The sequence below is a fragment of the Ranitomeya imitator genome, chromosome 1, assembly GCF_032444005.1.
Source record: "Ranitomeya imitator isolate aRanImi1 chromosome 1, aRanImi1.pri, whole genome shotgun sequence".
NCBI lineage: Eukaryota > Metazoa > Chordata > Amphibia > Anura > Dendrobatidae > Ranitomeya > Ranitomeya imitator.
Window position 1 is genome coordinate 1,191,167,016 of NC_091282.1, and position 18,079 is coordinate 1,191,185,094.

Below are 18,079 nucleotides of genomic sequence, written 5' to 3' on the forward strand. Positions count from 1 at the left end.
AATAGACTGTTAGAGCAGACTAACTAGGCGTAACGGGGCTCTATATACTTGGTGTAAAAATAGAGGTGTTAGTGCGTGCCTGAATGCATGTGCCTGGAATTAACCGTATATGGGGGTGGAAATGGTATACTAGATCCGGATCACTAGTACGTGATAAGGCTCCCTTTGGGAAGTATAAGTGGACAGAAACCCTGACGTCTAAGATCAGTAACCCTGTAATGGAAAAGAAAAGTTTAAGGGGGAACTCACCTAATGGGCTGTGGGCTCACCGTGTCTGGAAAATAAAACGTAATATTGGCAAAAAATTACAGTAGCCAATCAATTTCCCTATTTAAACCTTTGGGGGTTAGGGTCTTAAGCTTATGGATCCAGAACGTTTCTCTCAGTTTCAGCTGTTTAATATGACTCCCTCCCCTTCTCGGTCTTGGCACCTGTTCAATGACTTGATATTTTAATTGCGCCACCGTATGCCTGAATTTGATGAAATGCTCAGGGATGGGCAGCCATGTTTTCCCACAACGGATGGTAGACTTGTGGCTCGCTATGCGGTCCTTTACATGTTGTGTAGTTTCACCTACATAAAGGAGGCCACAGGGACATTTTACGACGTAAATCACGAAGTTGGAATCACATGTATAATAACCGTGGATGGGGTACGATTCGCCCGTCCTAGGGTGTGTGACGTTATCTGATTTGATTATATTAGAGCATGAGGCACAGTTGAGACAGGGGAATGTACCCTGGCGGCGTGTTGCTAGGACACTTTGGCTGGTGGTTGGGTGTGAGCTGCCGATATCAGCCCTGACTAATTTGTCTTTGAGATTAGGGGCTCTCCTGTTACACATGAAATGTTTGCAGTAAGTCAGTAAGTCCTGTCCAAATGAAGAAAATATCATCGATATAGCGATGGTGACAGTTAATGTCGTGTTCAAATCTAGCATCAGTGTAAACAAAATTCTCCTCAAATGCGTTCATAAACGCATTTGCGTACGCTGGTGCGACATTGGAGCCCATCGCGGTCCCCCACCGTTGGATGTAATAGGTGTCCTCATATAAAAAGAAGTTCTCATATAGGACTAGTTTCAGTAGATCCAGACATAACTGTATGGAACTCGTGGGCATGTTAGAGGTTTCCAATAATGCTTTAGAGGCTAGGATACCCTTTTCATGGGAGATGGAAGTATAGAGGCTATTCACGTCCATAGTGACCAGGAGGCTCTCTGGAGGTACAGTATTCAGTTGTCTAATTACATCAAGGAAGTGCCTGGTATCCAGTAAAAAGGATCTGGTTGTTTTAACCAGTGGTGCGAGGATCTTTTCTAGAAAGACCGAAAGGGGCGAAAGTATGGAATCCGTGGATGCCACAATGGGGCGACCTGGGGGGTTAGACAGGGATTTGTGGATTTTCGGGAGGACATAAAAGACAGGGGTTACTGGATGAGGGTTGGACAGGAATTTTGCTGTCTGCTGGTCAATCGTACCATTGTCTGTATTCGTATTGAGAACCGACTCGATTTTGCTGCAGATGTCAAAGGTGGGGTCCCTTGGAATAATTCTGTAATTGTCACTGTCAGACAGTTAACGTAGTATCTCTCTAGAGTATGTAGAACGGTCCATGGTGACCGTAGCCCCTCCTTTGCCCGCTGACTTAATAATAGTAGATTTATTGTTCTGAAGTGATGTGAGTGCTTGTTTCTCAAATAATGTCAGATTTGTATGTGTGGGGAAGAAGTCAAGACGGTGTTGATGCGATAAATCCTTAATATCTTTGTCAACAAAAGAAATAAAAGTTTCAGTAGCGTGAAATGTCTGTGGCGGATTAAAGGAACTATGGTTCCTTAGTCCCAGTGACGAGAGGGGAATCTCCACAACAGAGACGTCCCCGTTGGGAGACACTCTCTTCTCGGAGTACCCTTCTAGAGTCCCAAAGTGAGTTTTGAGTCTCACCAGACGATAAAACCGTTGAAGGTCCCTCTCCAACTGGAAGCTGTCCCAGTTGGGGGTGGGGCAGAAAGATAGTCCTTTCTGAAGTAGGCTTAGTTCCGCAGGGGAGAGCGTATAACCCAAGATGTTCATTACTAGATTAGGTATCTTACCTGTGAACGGGTCATCATTCTTTCTCGATCTTCTTGTCGGTCGGTACGCTGTAGCCTCCCCTGCGGCCTTTCGGTAAAAAACAGGGTCTGCTGGAACTTGTGGACGAGTCGCTCTCTGTGCTGAAGGAACCCGTTTTGCGCTGGTATGGTCCGCGCCGGGGATTGTTTCCTGAGGTATCGCTCCATTTGTAGACCCTGTTATGGGTATAATTGTCGTTGTCGCGTTGAAACGTTTGTTGTGTCCTTTCCTGTAGAAACTTTTGGTGGTCTGTAAGGATCTTGTCTGTCTTGTCTTTGAGGCTGGTCCAGTCAGTAGCAGATAGCGTGGATGACAGCTGGGTTTCAATAGCCTTGATATTGTCTTGGGTTTCTGTAATTGCTTTCAGTAAGAATTCAATGGTTAGAATAATAATATCCAAGGAACATTTGTTCAGTATCCTCTAATACTTGGCGCAAAAATCGGGATTATCGGAAAAAAAGAGTGGGGCGCAAGTTACATCTAAGGCCCCTCAGGATCTTGCCCTGCTTATGGTATTCTGCCAAGGTTATGCAGTGTAAGTCATAGGATATCAGCTTTCTTCGCTCCTTTTCATAGTCTCTTGTACTCAATTCATGGAGGAGGGTTTTCAAGAACTCACTTGAATTGGAGACTTGGTAAAGTACAGTGCCTACAAGTAGTATTCAACCCCCTGCAGATTTAGCAGGTTTACACATTTGGAATTAACTTGGCATTGTGACATTTGGACTGTAGATCAGCCTGGAAGTGTGAAATGCACTGCAGCAAAAAAGAATGTTATTTCTTTGTTTATTTTTTTTTTAAATTGTGAAAAGTCTTTTCAGAGGGTCATTTATTATTCAACCCCTCAACCCACCAGAATTCTGTTTGGTTCCCCTAAAGTATTAAGAAGTAGTTCAGGCACAAAGAACAATGAGCTTCACATGTTTGGATTAATTATCTCTTTTTCCAGCCTTTTCTGATTATTTAAGACCCTCCCCAAACTTGAACTTGTGAACAGCACTCATACATTGTCAACATGGGAAAGACAAAGGAGCATTCCAAGGCCATCAGAGACAAGATCGTGGAGGGTTACAAGGCTGGCAAGGGGTACAAAACCCTTTCCAAGGAGTTGGGCCTACCTGTCTCCACTGTTGGGAGCATCATCCGGAAGTGGAAGGCTTATGGAACTACTGTTAGCCTTCCACGGCCTGGACAGCCTTTGAAAGTTTCCTCCCGTGCCGAGGCCAGGCTTGTCCGAAGAGTCAAGGCTAACTCAAGGACAACAAGGAAGGAGCTCTGGGAAGATCTCATGGCAGTGGGGACATTGGTTTCAGTCAATACCATAAGTAACGTACTCCACCGCAATGGTCTCCGTTCCAGACGAGCCCGTAACTTTCAAAGCGTCATGTCAAGGCTCGTCTACAGTTTGCTCATGATCACTTGGAGGACTCTGAGACTGACTGGTTCAAGGTTCTCTGGTCTGATGAGACCAAGATCGATATCTTTGGTGCCAACCACACACGTGACGTTTGGAGACTGGATGGCACTGCATACGTCCCCAAGAATACCATCCCTACAGTCAAGCATGGTGGTGGCAGCATCATGCTGTGGGGCTGTTTCTCAGCCAAGGGGCCTGGCCATCTGGTCCGCATCCATGGGAAAATGGATAGCACGGCCTACCTGGAAATTTTGGCCAAGAACCTTCGCTCCTCCATCAAGGATCTTACGATGGGTCGTCATTTCATCTTCCAACAAGACAACGACCCAAAGCACACAGCCAAGAAAACCAAGGCCTGGTTCAAGATGCAAAAAATCAAGGTGTTGCAGTGGCCTAGTCAGTCTCCTGACCTTAACCCAATTGAAAACTTGTGGAAGGAGCTCAAGATTAAAGTCCACATGAGACACCCAAAGAACCTAGATAACTTGGAGAAGATCTGCATGGAGGAGTGGGCCAAGATAACTTCAGAGACCTGTACCGACCTGATCAGGTCTTATAAAAGACGATTATTAGCTGTAATTGCAAACAAAGGTTATTCCACAAAATATTAAACCTAGGGGTTGCATAATAATTGACCCACACTTTTATGTTTAAAATTTATAAAAATTTAACTGAGCAACAAAACTTTTTGGTTTGTAAGATTTATGCATCCGTTAATAAATCCTGCTCTTGTTTGAAGTTTGAAGGCTCTAACTCAGGGGTCCCCAACTCCAGTCCTCAAGGTCCACCAACAGGTCATGTTTTCAGGATTTCCTTTGCATTGCACAGGTGATGCAATTATTACCTGGGCAAGACTAAGGAAATCCTGAAAACATGACATGTTGGTGGGCCTTGAGGACTGGAGTTGGGGACCCCTGCTCTAACTTATTTGCATCTTATTAAACCTGCTAAATCTGCAGGGGGTTGAATACTACTTGTAGGCATTGTATACTAGAGCTGGTTGTAATGTCATATGCAAAAGTGTCTGACGACATCTGGTGGACCGATGCTACACCAAGCAAAAAATCATATATAGAGGGATAATGGTGTGCACTCAGGGCAAGGACGAGGAGGTGCCGGTAAAACAGACCATGAGGTCCAAACAGTCACTTTGGGACTCTAGAAGGGTACACGAGAACAGAGTGTCTCCCCACAGGGACGTCTCTGTTGTGGAGATTCCCCTCTCGTCACTGGGACTAAGGAACCCTAGTTCCTTTAATCCGCCACAGACATTTCACGCTACTGAAACTTTTATTTCTTTTGTTGACAAAGATATTAAGGATTTATCGCACCAACACCATCTTGGCATCTTCCCCACACATACAAATCTGACATTATTTGAGAAACAAGCACTCACATCACTTCAGAACAATAAATCTATTATTATTAAGCCAGCGGACAAAGGAGGGGCTACGGTCATCATGGACCATTCTACATACATTAGGGAGATACTACGTCAACTATCTGACTGTGACACTTACAGAATTATTCCAAGGGACCCCACCTTTGACATCCGCAGCAAAATCCAGTCGGTTATCAATACGTATACCGACAATGGTACGATTGACCAGCAGACAGCGAAATTCCTGTCCAACCCTTATCCAGTAACCCCTGTCTTTTATGTCCTCCGGAAAATCCACAAGTCCCTGTCTAACCCCGTCGACCCATCGTGGCATCCACGGATTCCATACTTTCGCCCCTTTCGGTCTTTCTAGAAAAGATCCTCACACCACTGGTTAAAACAACCAGATCCCTTTTACTGGATACCGGGCACTTCCTTGATGTAATTAGACAACTGAATACTGTACCTCCAGAGAGCCTCCTGGTCACTATGGACGTGAATAGCTTCTATACTTCCATCTCCCATGAAAAGGGTATCCTAGCCTCTAAAGCATTATTGGAAACCTCTAACATGCCCACGAGTTCCATACAGTTATGTCTGGATCTACTGAAACTAGTCCTATAAGAGAACTTCTTTTTATATGAGGACACCTATTACATTCAACGGCGGTGGACCGCGATTGGCTCCAATGTCGGATCGGCGTACGCAAATGCGTTTATGAATGCATTTGAGGAGAATTTTGTTTTCACTGATGCTAGATTTGAACAACACATTGACTGTTACCATCACTATATTGATGATATTTTCTTCATTTGGACAGGACCCACTGACTTACTGCAAACATTTCATCAGTTTCTTAACTCAGTCTACCCTGAATTTCAATTTACCATGCATCACGACCATCAACAAATCTCCTTTTTAGATACCCTTGTGTCCAAAGACGACCTGGGCCATCTCTCTACTGACATTTATTCAAAACCAACTGACCGCAACAGTCTCCTACACTATACAAGTAGCCACCCTAAGGCCACACGTAACAGTCTTCCTCGATCTCAATTCACTAGAGTAGCCAAGATTGTCTCTGACCCTGCCATACTCCCCACACGCCTTGATGATATGTCCCTGAAATTCAGGGAAAGGAACTACCCTCAACACCTGCTTGACCGGGAGAGGTCACGGGCGCTTGAACCACAACCACCACTTTTGAAACAAACCAATGGGGACAGGGTACCTTTTGTTCATGCCTTTCATCCCTTCATGCCTAAAATTGAGTCGGTCATTAAAAAAATTGGCCATTAATAACAAAAGCCTATCCTAAAATTTCAAGCTTTTCTGCGCCTGCTCTCCTGTGTAACATGACAATATATGATGCCTCCATAATGCCTGGTTTCCACCCCCTACGCATCCCATCTTACCCTCTATTCCATTATGTGTTCTATAGGCCCACCATGCAAGAGGAGGCCATTCCTCCAAACTATTATTACGCATTGAGGATTTCTATACCCCTACCTCATACTTTATTAAGGTAACTATGTGCTTCATAACCCGACCATGGTACCTCCTAATATGCCACATGGCTAACCTCCCCCCCTTTTTTCTTACTATACGTTCAGGTCTTGTATTGTGGACCCCATTATATTCAGTATCTAGATCCCATTACATTTAGTATATTTAGTATCTGGACATTCTTTGCACCCCTACTGTCATCGTTATTTACGTGTGGGCTGAGGGGTTACTAGGGTCAAATGTCCACGCACCCCATCCGAAACACCTTCTACAGCATTTTCAGTTACCCTATATAACCTTGCTATTTTTTACCACAGTTACTATACATTGAGGGAAACTTTACTGCTGCCTAACTTCTGCCACCTTTATACATTTAATCAGTAATCAAGGTAATCAGCTCTTGTTATTTCTACCATCTTCATTATCTTCTATATCTTCCACCCTTTCATTACCAATGTTCCGTGATTTATTTCATTTGTAAACTATTGCTCCTCACCAGCAGTCTACGACCAACACTGGCTGCATTGTATCTAATGTTTATTTTTTATGATCTATGGTGTACATATGTATATATGATTGTTATGTATTTATGTTACTGCACATGTTTTTTCCCCGTTTTTTGTTAATTTTGCTAGGTTGATATCTGATAGTATTTCTCTGTCTCCCTAGTAACCCCATGACTGAGTAAGACCCAGGAGGGTCGAAACGTCGGGTTTCTATCTGCACGCAATTTCTTTTGGTGGTAACCTTGCTTGTTAACATAATAAACTTATGAGATATTCTTTGCATCACATCAACTCTGAGTGTGCGGTAATTTTCTGACATATGACTGTTTGGACCTCATGGTCTGTTTTACCAGCACCTCCTCGTCCTTTACCTGAGTGCACACCATTATCCCTCTACACAGATTTATGGGCCGGACATAAATCTCCCTGAGAATCTGCCTCCAGAGCTTAATTTAAATGAAAGGAGGTGTTACCAGTGGTCCATAAACACTACAGTGCCACAGGCCAACAATGATGCTACGATTGGAGAAACACTTTGAGATAAATACTGTATATGCAATGATGTGTTATATCTAGTGTTGAGGATTCCGATACTGCAAATATCGGGTATCGGCCGATATTTGCTGTATCGGAATTCCGATACCGAGATCCGATACTTTTGCGATATCGGATACCGGAATCGAAAGTTCCTATAGTGCAATGATGCACTATAATGGAGTGTGGGCGGTGCGTGGGCGGAGACTGCGTGTGTGTGCGGGCAAGGTCTGTGCGTAACCGTGGGGGTGTCTGTGCATGCCTGCTGGGGTTCTGTGCGTGCCTGCCGGGGCTCTGTGCGGCGTGCCGGGGCTCTGTGCGTGTGTGCCGGGGCTCTGTGCGGCGTGCCAGGGCTCTGTGTGTGTGTGCCGGGCTCTGTGCGTGTGTGCCTGGGCTCTGTGCAGGCTGTCGTGGCTCTGTGCAGCGTGCCGGGGCTCTGTGCGGCGTGCCGGGGCTCTGTGCGTGTGTGCCGGGGCTCTGGGCGGCGTGCCAGGGCTCTGTGCGGGCTGCCGGGGCTCTGTGCGTGTGTGCAGGCATCGTCCGATGGCACTACAAGTCCCATCGGACGATGCCTACTACAGTGACAGTGATTGACACATTAGCCAATGATGGGACAGTAGTAGTCCAATCATCCGGCTAATGTGTTGAATGAAAAAAAAACCCATACATACCACGTACATACTACATACATACTACATACATACATACATACTACATACATACATACTACATGCATACTACATACATACATACTACATACATACATACTACATACATACATACTACATCCATAGTACATCCATACTACATACATACTACATACATACATATTACACACATACATACATACATACAACATACATACTACATACATACTACATACATGCTACATACATACTACATACTACGCACATACTAAATGCTACATACATACATACTACATACATACTACATACATACATACTACATACATACTACATACATACAGACTACATACATACTGAATACATACTACATACATACATCCTGCATACATACTACATACATACCACATACATACTACATCCATACTACATACATACTACATCCATAGTACATCCATACTACATACATACTACATACATACATATTGCATACATACATACTACATACATACATACAACATACATACTACATACATACTACATACATGCTACATACATACTACATACATACTAAATGCTACATACATACTACATACATACATACTACATACATACTACATACAATCTACATACATACTACATACATGCTTCATACATACAGACTACATACATACATACTAAATACATACTACATACATACATACTGCATACATACTACATACATACCACATACATACTACATACATACTACATACATGCATACTACATACATACTACATACATACTACATACATACATACTACATACATACTACATACATACTACATACATGCTACATACATACTACATATTACATACATACTACATACATGCTACATACTACATACATACTACATACATGCATACTGCATACATACTACATGCTACATACATACTGCATACATGCTACATACATACATACATACTACATACATACATACTACATACATACTACATACTACATACCGTACATTCATACATTACATACAATACATACATACAGACATACAGTACATTAAACATAGAGTACATACTCACCATCACTTATCACTTTGTTCCCCGATGCCAGTGTCATCTGTAAAAAATTTGAAAATAACAAACAGCCAATATACTACGCAGACAGCTGCGGGCTGATTTTCATAGCCTAGAGAGGGGCCATGGATATTGCCCCCCAACCCCCCCCCCCCCCAGGCTACAAATACCTGTCCGCAGCTGCCTAAGAAATGGCGCATCTGTAAGATGCGCCAATTTCGGCACTTAGCCCCTCTCTTCCAACTCCTGTGTAGCGGTGGGATATGGGGTAATAAGGGGTTAATGTCACCTTGCTCTTGTAAGGTGACATTAAGCTGGGCTAATAACGGAGAGGCATCAATAAGACGCCTATCCATTATTAAAGGGAGCCTGTCACCTGAATTTGGCGGGACAGGTTTGTGGTCATATGGGCAGGGATTTCGGGTGTTTGATTCACCCTTTCCTTACCCGCTGGCTGCATGCTGGCCGCAATATTGGGTTGAAGTTCATGCTGTGTCCTCCGTAGTACACGCCTGCGCAAGGCATACAGTTTAATGTACTGTATGTCTGTATGTATGTATTGTATGTATTGTATGTAATGTATGAATGTACTGTATGTATGTATGTAGTATGTGTGTAGTATGTAGTATGTATGTAGTATGTATGTTGTTTTTTTTTTCATTTAAAACATTAGCCCGATGATGGGGCTACTACTGTCCCATCATTGGCTAATGTGTTAATCACTGTCACTGTAGTAGGCATCGTCCGATGGGACTTGTAGTCCCATCAGGCGATGCCTGCACACACGGACAGAGCCCCGGCAGCCCGCACAGAGCCCCGGCAGCCTGCAGAGAGCCCCGGCACGCCGCACAGATCCCCGGCAGGCACGCACAGAGACCTGGCAGCCCGCACAGAGCCCCGACATGCCACACAGAGCCCTGACAAGCCGCACAGAGCCCCGGCATGCCGCACAGAGCCCCGACACACACACACAGCCCCGGCACGCCGCACAGAGCCCGGCACGCTGCACAGAGCCCCAACACGCCACACAGAGCCCCTGCATGCCGCACAGAGCCCCGGCACGCCACACAGAGCCCCGACATGCTGCACAGAGCCCCAGCACACCGCACACCCCCCGGCACACCGCACAGAGCCTCAGCACACTGCACAGAGCCCCGGCAGGCCCGCACAGACCCCTGAGAGGCCCGTACAGATCCCCGGCAGGCCCGCACAGACCCCGCCCACACACACAGACACGCACAGTGTCCACCCACGCACCGCCCACACTCTTCCCCCCTCCGGAACAGGATGTAGAAGGACAGAAAGGGCTTATTTACATTCCAATATTTGTGTCCCATTGACTAGCATTGGTATCGGGTATCGATACTTCTGGATATCGGAAGATATCGCTCAACACTAGTTATATCTCTTTTTTGTAATCTGAAATGTTTTTTCTATATATTATTTCACAGCTTTGGATCCCTCCAGCATTTGGTTGCCGCCCCCAGTATGACAATGGCCTGGAAGAAGTTGTGTTTGGTTTTGAACCCTGGATCACAGTTGTCAATCTCGCGATGCCTTTCTCCATCTTCTACCGTATGCATTCAGCCTCTTCATTATTTGAAGTCTACTGCAAAGCATAAACATGTAAAAAAAAAGAAAGCAGCAAAACATGGCCTGAATGAACACAAAACTTTTAGTGTGTCACACTATCGGGGTGTACTTATCCAGGTCACTGAAATTTTTGGAGAGGGTGTGAGGTCAAATCTGACTTTCTTGGAAACATAAGCCAAGTGACAATCTTATATTTTGCACATTATCTTTATCCAATTATAAATATATAGAAAGTAGTTAAAACATTTCCAAGTATAATGCACAAATATTGAGTCATGGTTATCTGTATTGATTTCTTGTTTTATTAAATTAGTTATTCAGGATTGGGAAAAAAAGGCCATTTAAAAGAATGAGATGACCTACATTACGGGACAGAGCTCATAGACAAAAGTGGCACTATATCTGGAAAATCAGAAAACCCTTTTTTAACCATCCTGGTCAACCCTGTGTAAGGTTATATTGTAAAGTGATGGATCTTTAGGATTTGAGATCACTTTATGGTCTGTGGATATGTGACTTCTGGGACCCGAGCTGATCCTGAGAATGAAGAGGCTGCCCATTTACCTGAGCAGAGCTTTGCGGCAAGTCTCCTTCACGGCAGGTCTCCTTCACGGCAGGTCTCCTGTGCGGCAGTCTCCTTCGCGGCAGGTCTCATGTGCGGCAGTCTCCTTCGCGGCAGGTCTCATGTGTGGCAAGTCTCCTTCGCAGCAGATCTCCTTTGCGGCAGATCTCCTTCGCAGCAGGTCTCATGTGCAGCAAGTCTCCTTTGCGGTTGGTCTCCTTCGCAGCAGATCTCCTTCGCGACATGCCTCTTGTGCTGGCTGCAGGTCTCCTTCGCGGCAGGCCTCTTGTGCGGCAGGTCTCTTTCGCGGCAGGTGGACGGGGTGTCACTGTGCAGGAATACACAAAAAATGGGAAGCAATGCTCAACTAAAATTGGATCCCCATCAATCTTAGGATTTTGGGATCCCAGAAGTCCATCCGACACCAATCATAAAATGATTCCATATCCTGGATATGCGCCATCACTTTATAAGATGGCAATGCATCTAATGTATCCATGATCTATGTGTCTTGTGTTAGATCAAGTACCTCCTGTAGGTACAAGCACATTTTTTTTTTACACTGTATGTTATTTTGTTGTCACATGTTAACAGTTCACGTTAAATGAATAATTACTTGGAAGGGTTTTATGCCCCTGTGCCCAGGTCACCCTCATATTTATGCCCAGTTATCCAACATTTTTCTCATCTCTGGACTTCATTATTGGTTAATAAAATCAAGTATGAAAAACAAAAAAATAAAAAAAAATGATTTTTCCTATAATGTGCTGTTTGGAGTATCAGAATAGTTTACTTATCATTTTTCCGTGAATTGTATTCCTATGATTATTTAACTATGTGCCAAAAACATAGACATACTGTATATTTACTTTTTCTCAACTAAGGCCTCATGTAAGAAGGCATACAGTGTGTGTTACAGGCCCAAATACGCACAGACTGGGGCACAGCTTTGGAAGGTGGCAGGGTGTGTTTTGTAGTGTCAAGGGAAGGCATTAACAAACTGCCTTGCCTTGGCCAGGGTAGTAAGAATAAAGAGGACAGGGACTTTTGACCCGGATGAAGAAAAGCATGTCTACGAGGCCTCATTCAGACATCCGTATTTTTAAGATCCGAGTCTAGCTTGCATGTGTTATCCGTTGTTGTCATGAACCCATTGACTTGCACAGATCTTCCCTACCTGATGACATATCTTAGTGGGATTTAAAAAAAAAAATAATAGGTCAATACTGCTTAAAAGTTTTAGGCAAGTGTGGAAAAAACGCTGCAAAATAACTATGCTTTCAAAAATAGAAATGTTAAAAGTTTATTTTTAACAATCAACAAAATTCAAAGTGAATGAATAAAAGAAAAATCTAAATCAAGTCAATATTTGATGCTACCACCCCTTTGTCTTCATCTATTCTTCAAGATACACTTGCACAGCTTTTGAAGGAAAAAGGCAGGGACATTATTCCAAACATCTTGGAGAACCAACCACAGATCTTCTGTGTATGTCGCTTGGCCAAATCATTCAGTTTCTTTATTTAATCCCAGACAGACTGGATGATGTTGGGATCAGGGCTCTGTGGGATCAAAATCATCACTTCCGGGACTTCTTGTTCTTCTTTACACTGACGATTGTTCTTAATGACATTGACTGAATGTTTGGGGTCGTTTTCTGGCTGAAAAATAAATTGGAGCCAATTAGACACCTCCCTAATGGTATTACTTGATGGATACAAATCTGCCTTTATTTCTCAGCATTGAGGACACCATTATTCTTGACCAAATTTCCAACCCTTTCTGCTGAAATGCAGCCCCAAACTTGCCAGGAACCTCCATCGTTCTCCGCAGAAGTTTGCAGACACTCATTATTATGCCGCTCTCTAGACCTTGGGTGAATGAACTGCCTTCTGTTACAGCCAAATATTTCACATTTTGACTCATCAGTCAAGCGCACCTGCTGCCATTTTTCTGTGCTGCAGTTCCTATGCATTTGTGAATAGTCGAGTCCTTGGTCTTGTTTACACGTTGAGGGTTCAATTTTTGGCCAAAACATTTCCCATGAAGATAACATCTGGACAGATGTCTCTAAAACCTAGATGGGTGTAGCTGTGTCCCACTGGATGCTGCCAGCTCTAAGCTTATGGCACTGCTGGACATATTTTGAAGGAAAGTAAGCATGATGTGTTCTTCATGGGATGTGCTATGTTTCCTTGCCAGCTACTGCATCTAAGGTCTTGAACAGTGCCCAGTACTTGGTGTTGTCAATACCATCAGGGAGGCTTTTGACTGGCACCAAATTTGTTCTGTCGAAGAAAACCATCCCCAAACATATAGCCAATGTCTTTAAGAATAATCTTCGGTGTGAAGAAGAAAACGGAGTCCTGGAAGTGATGATATGGCCCTTACAAAGTCCAGATCACATCATCATCATGGAGTCTATCAGAGATTACATGAAGAGACAGAAGATTTACAGATTTACACAAGCGAAATCCACTGAAGATCTGTGGTTCATTCTCCAAGAAGTCTGACACATGTTCCTTGCCGAGTTCCCTCAAAAACTATGTGCAAGTATATCTAGAAGAAGTGAAGCTTTGATTTAGAATTCTCTTTTGTTCATTCACTTTGCAATTTGTTAAATGACAAAAATAAACTGTTAACATTTTTATTTCTAAAATCATTCTTACTGTGCAGAATTTTTTCCACGCCTGTCTAAAATTTTTGCCCACTATTGTAGGTTTAAATTTTTCTGCTTTTAAGTAAAAAACACGTTTCCTTTTCTGCGAATGTAATCTGTGAACATATGAATTTAAAAAAAAAAAATTCTGTAAATAGCCTTGATTTTACATAATACTTATTTTAAATACCCCAGGTCAAGCATTTTCATTATTGTACATTGTACTACATGTATTCAACTAGCGATAACAGTTCTATAATGTTTAAATGACTATTTTTATCCATTCTATTAAATATGTGAAATTGTATGCTATGTCCCATCTTGTGTTCTTAATTATTTGTGTTTGTAAAATTTCATTATAGCACTGTCCTGTTTAATATTATTTTATGTTTTTGGGGGGCCAAAAATGACAAAACTCTAGAGGGATGAACCAGTTTAATTATATAACATTCTGTTGACCCTACAATATTGAGTGCCCAATGTAATCCCTCTGGTTGCCCTCTTTATATCATGTGCTGTCATGCACTTCACAAATAACTACATATGTTACCACTACCTAAGTGGATAGAATCGTATAGTACCCAAATAATACCAACATGCAGTGACCAAATAACAGCACCACCATATATAATATAACCTAACAAAAGCGCCATATTATGTCCAAATATTATCATAGAATCATAGAATGTTAGAGTTGGAAGGGACCTCCAGGGTCATCGTGTCCAACTCCCTGCCCAGCAAAAAAAAAATCTGAGATCAGAGAAATAGTGAATCCTCCTCCAAAATTCCACCACTATTATTATTATTATTATTATTATTATTTTTATACTGCTTACTAAATGACCTAGCAGCATTAATCTCCAAGTCAGTACAATTACAGCGATACCAAACTTATATATATACAGTTGTTCACTCTTTCACACAGGACCCTGTAGATTTGGATTTCTTTTTCCCTTAATAATAAAGACCTTCATTTAAAAACTGCATTTTGTGTTTACTTGTGTTCTATTTGTCTAATAATTAAATTCGTTTGGTGATCTGAAACATTTATGTGTGACAAACATGGAAAAGAATAGGAATCAGGAAGGGGTCAAAGACTTTTTCACACCACTGTATATGTTTACATATATATATATATATATATATATATATATATATATACAGTATTAGATTAAAAAAATCTGAGCTTTGCAAAAAAAAAAGTGGTTTGGGTTGCTTTTGCTTTTTGTATATTTTTTAAGATCAGGAACTTTTTTTAAAATTTTTCATCAAATTATTTTTGAGTTTTTCAAGATTATAAAGTCAAACATTTAAACCAGGGATAATAAAACAAGGGAATTAACTCGGAAAAGGGGAGGAAGGGTAGAGGAAATGTGAGGAGTGAAGGAAAGCTAAAAAAAACTTTATTAACGAAACAAAACAGCCCAAACTCAAATTATTGTTACAAACAAATAACTGGAAAAATAAAATCAACTTGGGATTCAAGATCCTGACAATCTTAAACATTTGTATTAGTGGCGGTATTGGCCTTGAATTGGATTTTTTTTTATTCCAGAGATACCATTTGAGTCTAAGTTTTTGGACAGTGTCATTTCTAATTTCGGAGTATAGTTCAAATGTGTTATGGGATGATACTTTATCAATTATATCTTCAAATGAAGGAATAATGTAAACGGATGACTTCCAATTGTTTGCCAACAAATGTTTAGTAACCAAAAAGGTCTGTATCATAATAAATCAGGAATTAGTAGGACTGTCATCTATGTCTAGCGCCTGCGGACTATGCTTAGCCCTACTGCGGGCGCATGCGCACTTATCATGTTGGTCCTGCCCACAGTAGGGCAAAACATAGTGTGCAAGCGCGAGCAATGATTTCTGTGCACAGGCGCAAGATTTTGTCCGACAATGTGGATGATGCGAGACATCATCCTTTGTCAATTAAAAAAGGAGGCGAGCAGCAGCCGGGGGAAGGGATGGAAAAGCCTGAAATCACACCTATTGTACCGGACTGAGCTGATTTCCATACAGCACTGGAAAAATTAAAAAGGTTTTTTGGGGTATACAGAGTGAGTCAGAAGGTTTTCTAAACATTTATGGAATGCAGCACAGGCGCTGAATAAGGTCACAGTTTTAGTTCTTATGTGACAAAACTGGTGACCGGTTCCTTTTACAAGAGTATGAAGGCTTGAAACTATTTTGATTTTTTCAACCGAGGTTTTTTCTAGGTGCTAAACTTTCCTTCTGGGTAGGTGCATAAGAAATGTTTTCTCTCCGTCTGATTAAAACGGTCTGATTATTCTGATCAGAGTGGCGTTAATTTTTCTCAGAGGTGGAGAGAAAAATATACAGTTTCTCCGCCCTCTCCATTCCGTCAGCCATGACAATGTCATCCGAGTGCAGTCTAGTGTTCTTCACGGATTCATGGACTTGCTCTACCAATTTTAATCCAACACTTGGACATGTGCACAGCCCCACAGAATATCATGGGTGCATGTGCTATCCGTCAAAAAACTGATAGCACTTGTCTAATATAATCGGTTCTGCGCACGAGCCCTTTTGGTGATACCATTTTTGGGTACATGATGGCTCTTTATTGCATTTTTTATGGGAAGTGCGAAGACAAAAAAACCCCTGCCAATTCTGAATATTTTTTTATTTATTTTGATATTCACCATTTGGAATACATTTTTATGTCTTATTAGCTTTGTCAATTATACATGTGACAGTACCAAATATGTTCCTTTTTGTAATATTTTTTGCTATCTACATTTGGAGAAAAGTGAGGGGATTCAAACTTTTATATATTTGGAGTCTTTTTTTTAATATTTTTTAGCATCTTTTATTAGTCCTTTAGGAGATTTAAAGTTACAAAAACTTGATCACCTGTACAATGCAGGGCAATACAGTGGTATTGCAGTGTATTGTAAAATGACCGTTCCCCGTTTTTGGCATAGTATGTTTCCTATGGGCTCCAAACTCATGGTGGACATCTTGGATACCTTTTAGATGCCTCTGAAATACTTGACCAAAGCATTTAAGTAGTTAAACTGGTGCAATGAGAGCTAGTTCTGGGACAGATATCGCATTGAGCATCAAGAACGAGTTGTCATCAGCCATTTGGATACAAAGCAGGCTTTATGTTGAGAAGAACGGCGGCCATACATGTATGGTGTCTGATGCTATGGAGATAAAGGACATGTGTTTCCCAGGGTCACTATACCATAAGATGATAATTTTAGGAGTGTTTTGTAGGCGTATGTTCACATGTGGTGGAGAAAATCTGCAACTCCACAGCAAACTCTGAAATAATCCCTTATGTAACTGATGTGGGATTTGCTTGGGATTCGCCATGCTCTTCCTCCTGTGAGCAATGGCGGAGAAACAAGCCATTCACAATATGATGTCTAAGTGCAATAATTTGTTATTATGGTTTTTGCAACACCTTCATCGTGTAGGTGGTTCTGTTTCTTCATAAAGGTAAGTACAGAGACTGACAAACATGTTGAGGTGTTATTCTGTGAGAATAAAAAAATAAGTTATTTTCCTGAATTAAAGGGATTTTCCTAATAAAAATAAAAACCCTGTTGTCCAGCTGTAGCTCGTATGAAAAAAAACCCCAGACAAACTGAGCTTTACTCACCCTCCCTGGGTCTCCGCTGCTGGTGTCTGTTATCATCTGCAGTGGTCATGTCAATTTATTCGTTCAGCAGTTCTGTCCGCTTATACGTGAGGAGCTTGGCTTGACATGATTGGCTGCAGCGCTGTCAATGTGGAATCAATAATGCAGACAATAGTAGACACAGGCAGCAGCAGCGGAGACTCAGTCCCGGACCCAGGGAGGGTGACTACAGAACAGTTTTTTTTTTTTTTGTTTGTTTTTTTTAAACAAATTTCAGAAAGGAGTTTTCAGAATCTTGGAAAACCCTTTTTACACTAGTTGCACGCTTGGACAACATTCTGAATAATTCGTAGCTAACAGATAAACAACAGTACAGAAGAAAAGATGGCCGCCAGTAGCAATCTTGCAAAGTGCAAAATCTGACCAGATCTACAGATATAGAAGCCGCCAACCTGACAGGCGCGTCACGCTA

At 42.0% G+C, this 18,079-nt stretch overlaps 1 protein-coding gene across 1 annotated transcript in view; it reads left to right on the forward strand.

The window, feature by feature from the left end:
* The window catches only part of OTOP1 (otopetrin 1), a 118,611-nt gene extending 104,316 nt beyond the window's left edge, over positions 1-14,295 (forward strand). Inside the window, exon 7 of the mRNA XM_069744843.1 lies at positions 10,626-14,295. Within this exon, the coding sequence (XP_069600944.1) occupies positions 10,626-10,796 (171 nt within the window). The 3' untranslated portion in view covers positions 10,797-14,295. The remainder of the gene's footprint in view (positions 1-10,625) is intronic.
* The last annotated feature ends 3,784 nt before the right edge of the window (positions 14,296-18,079 follow it).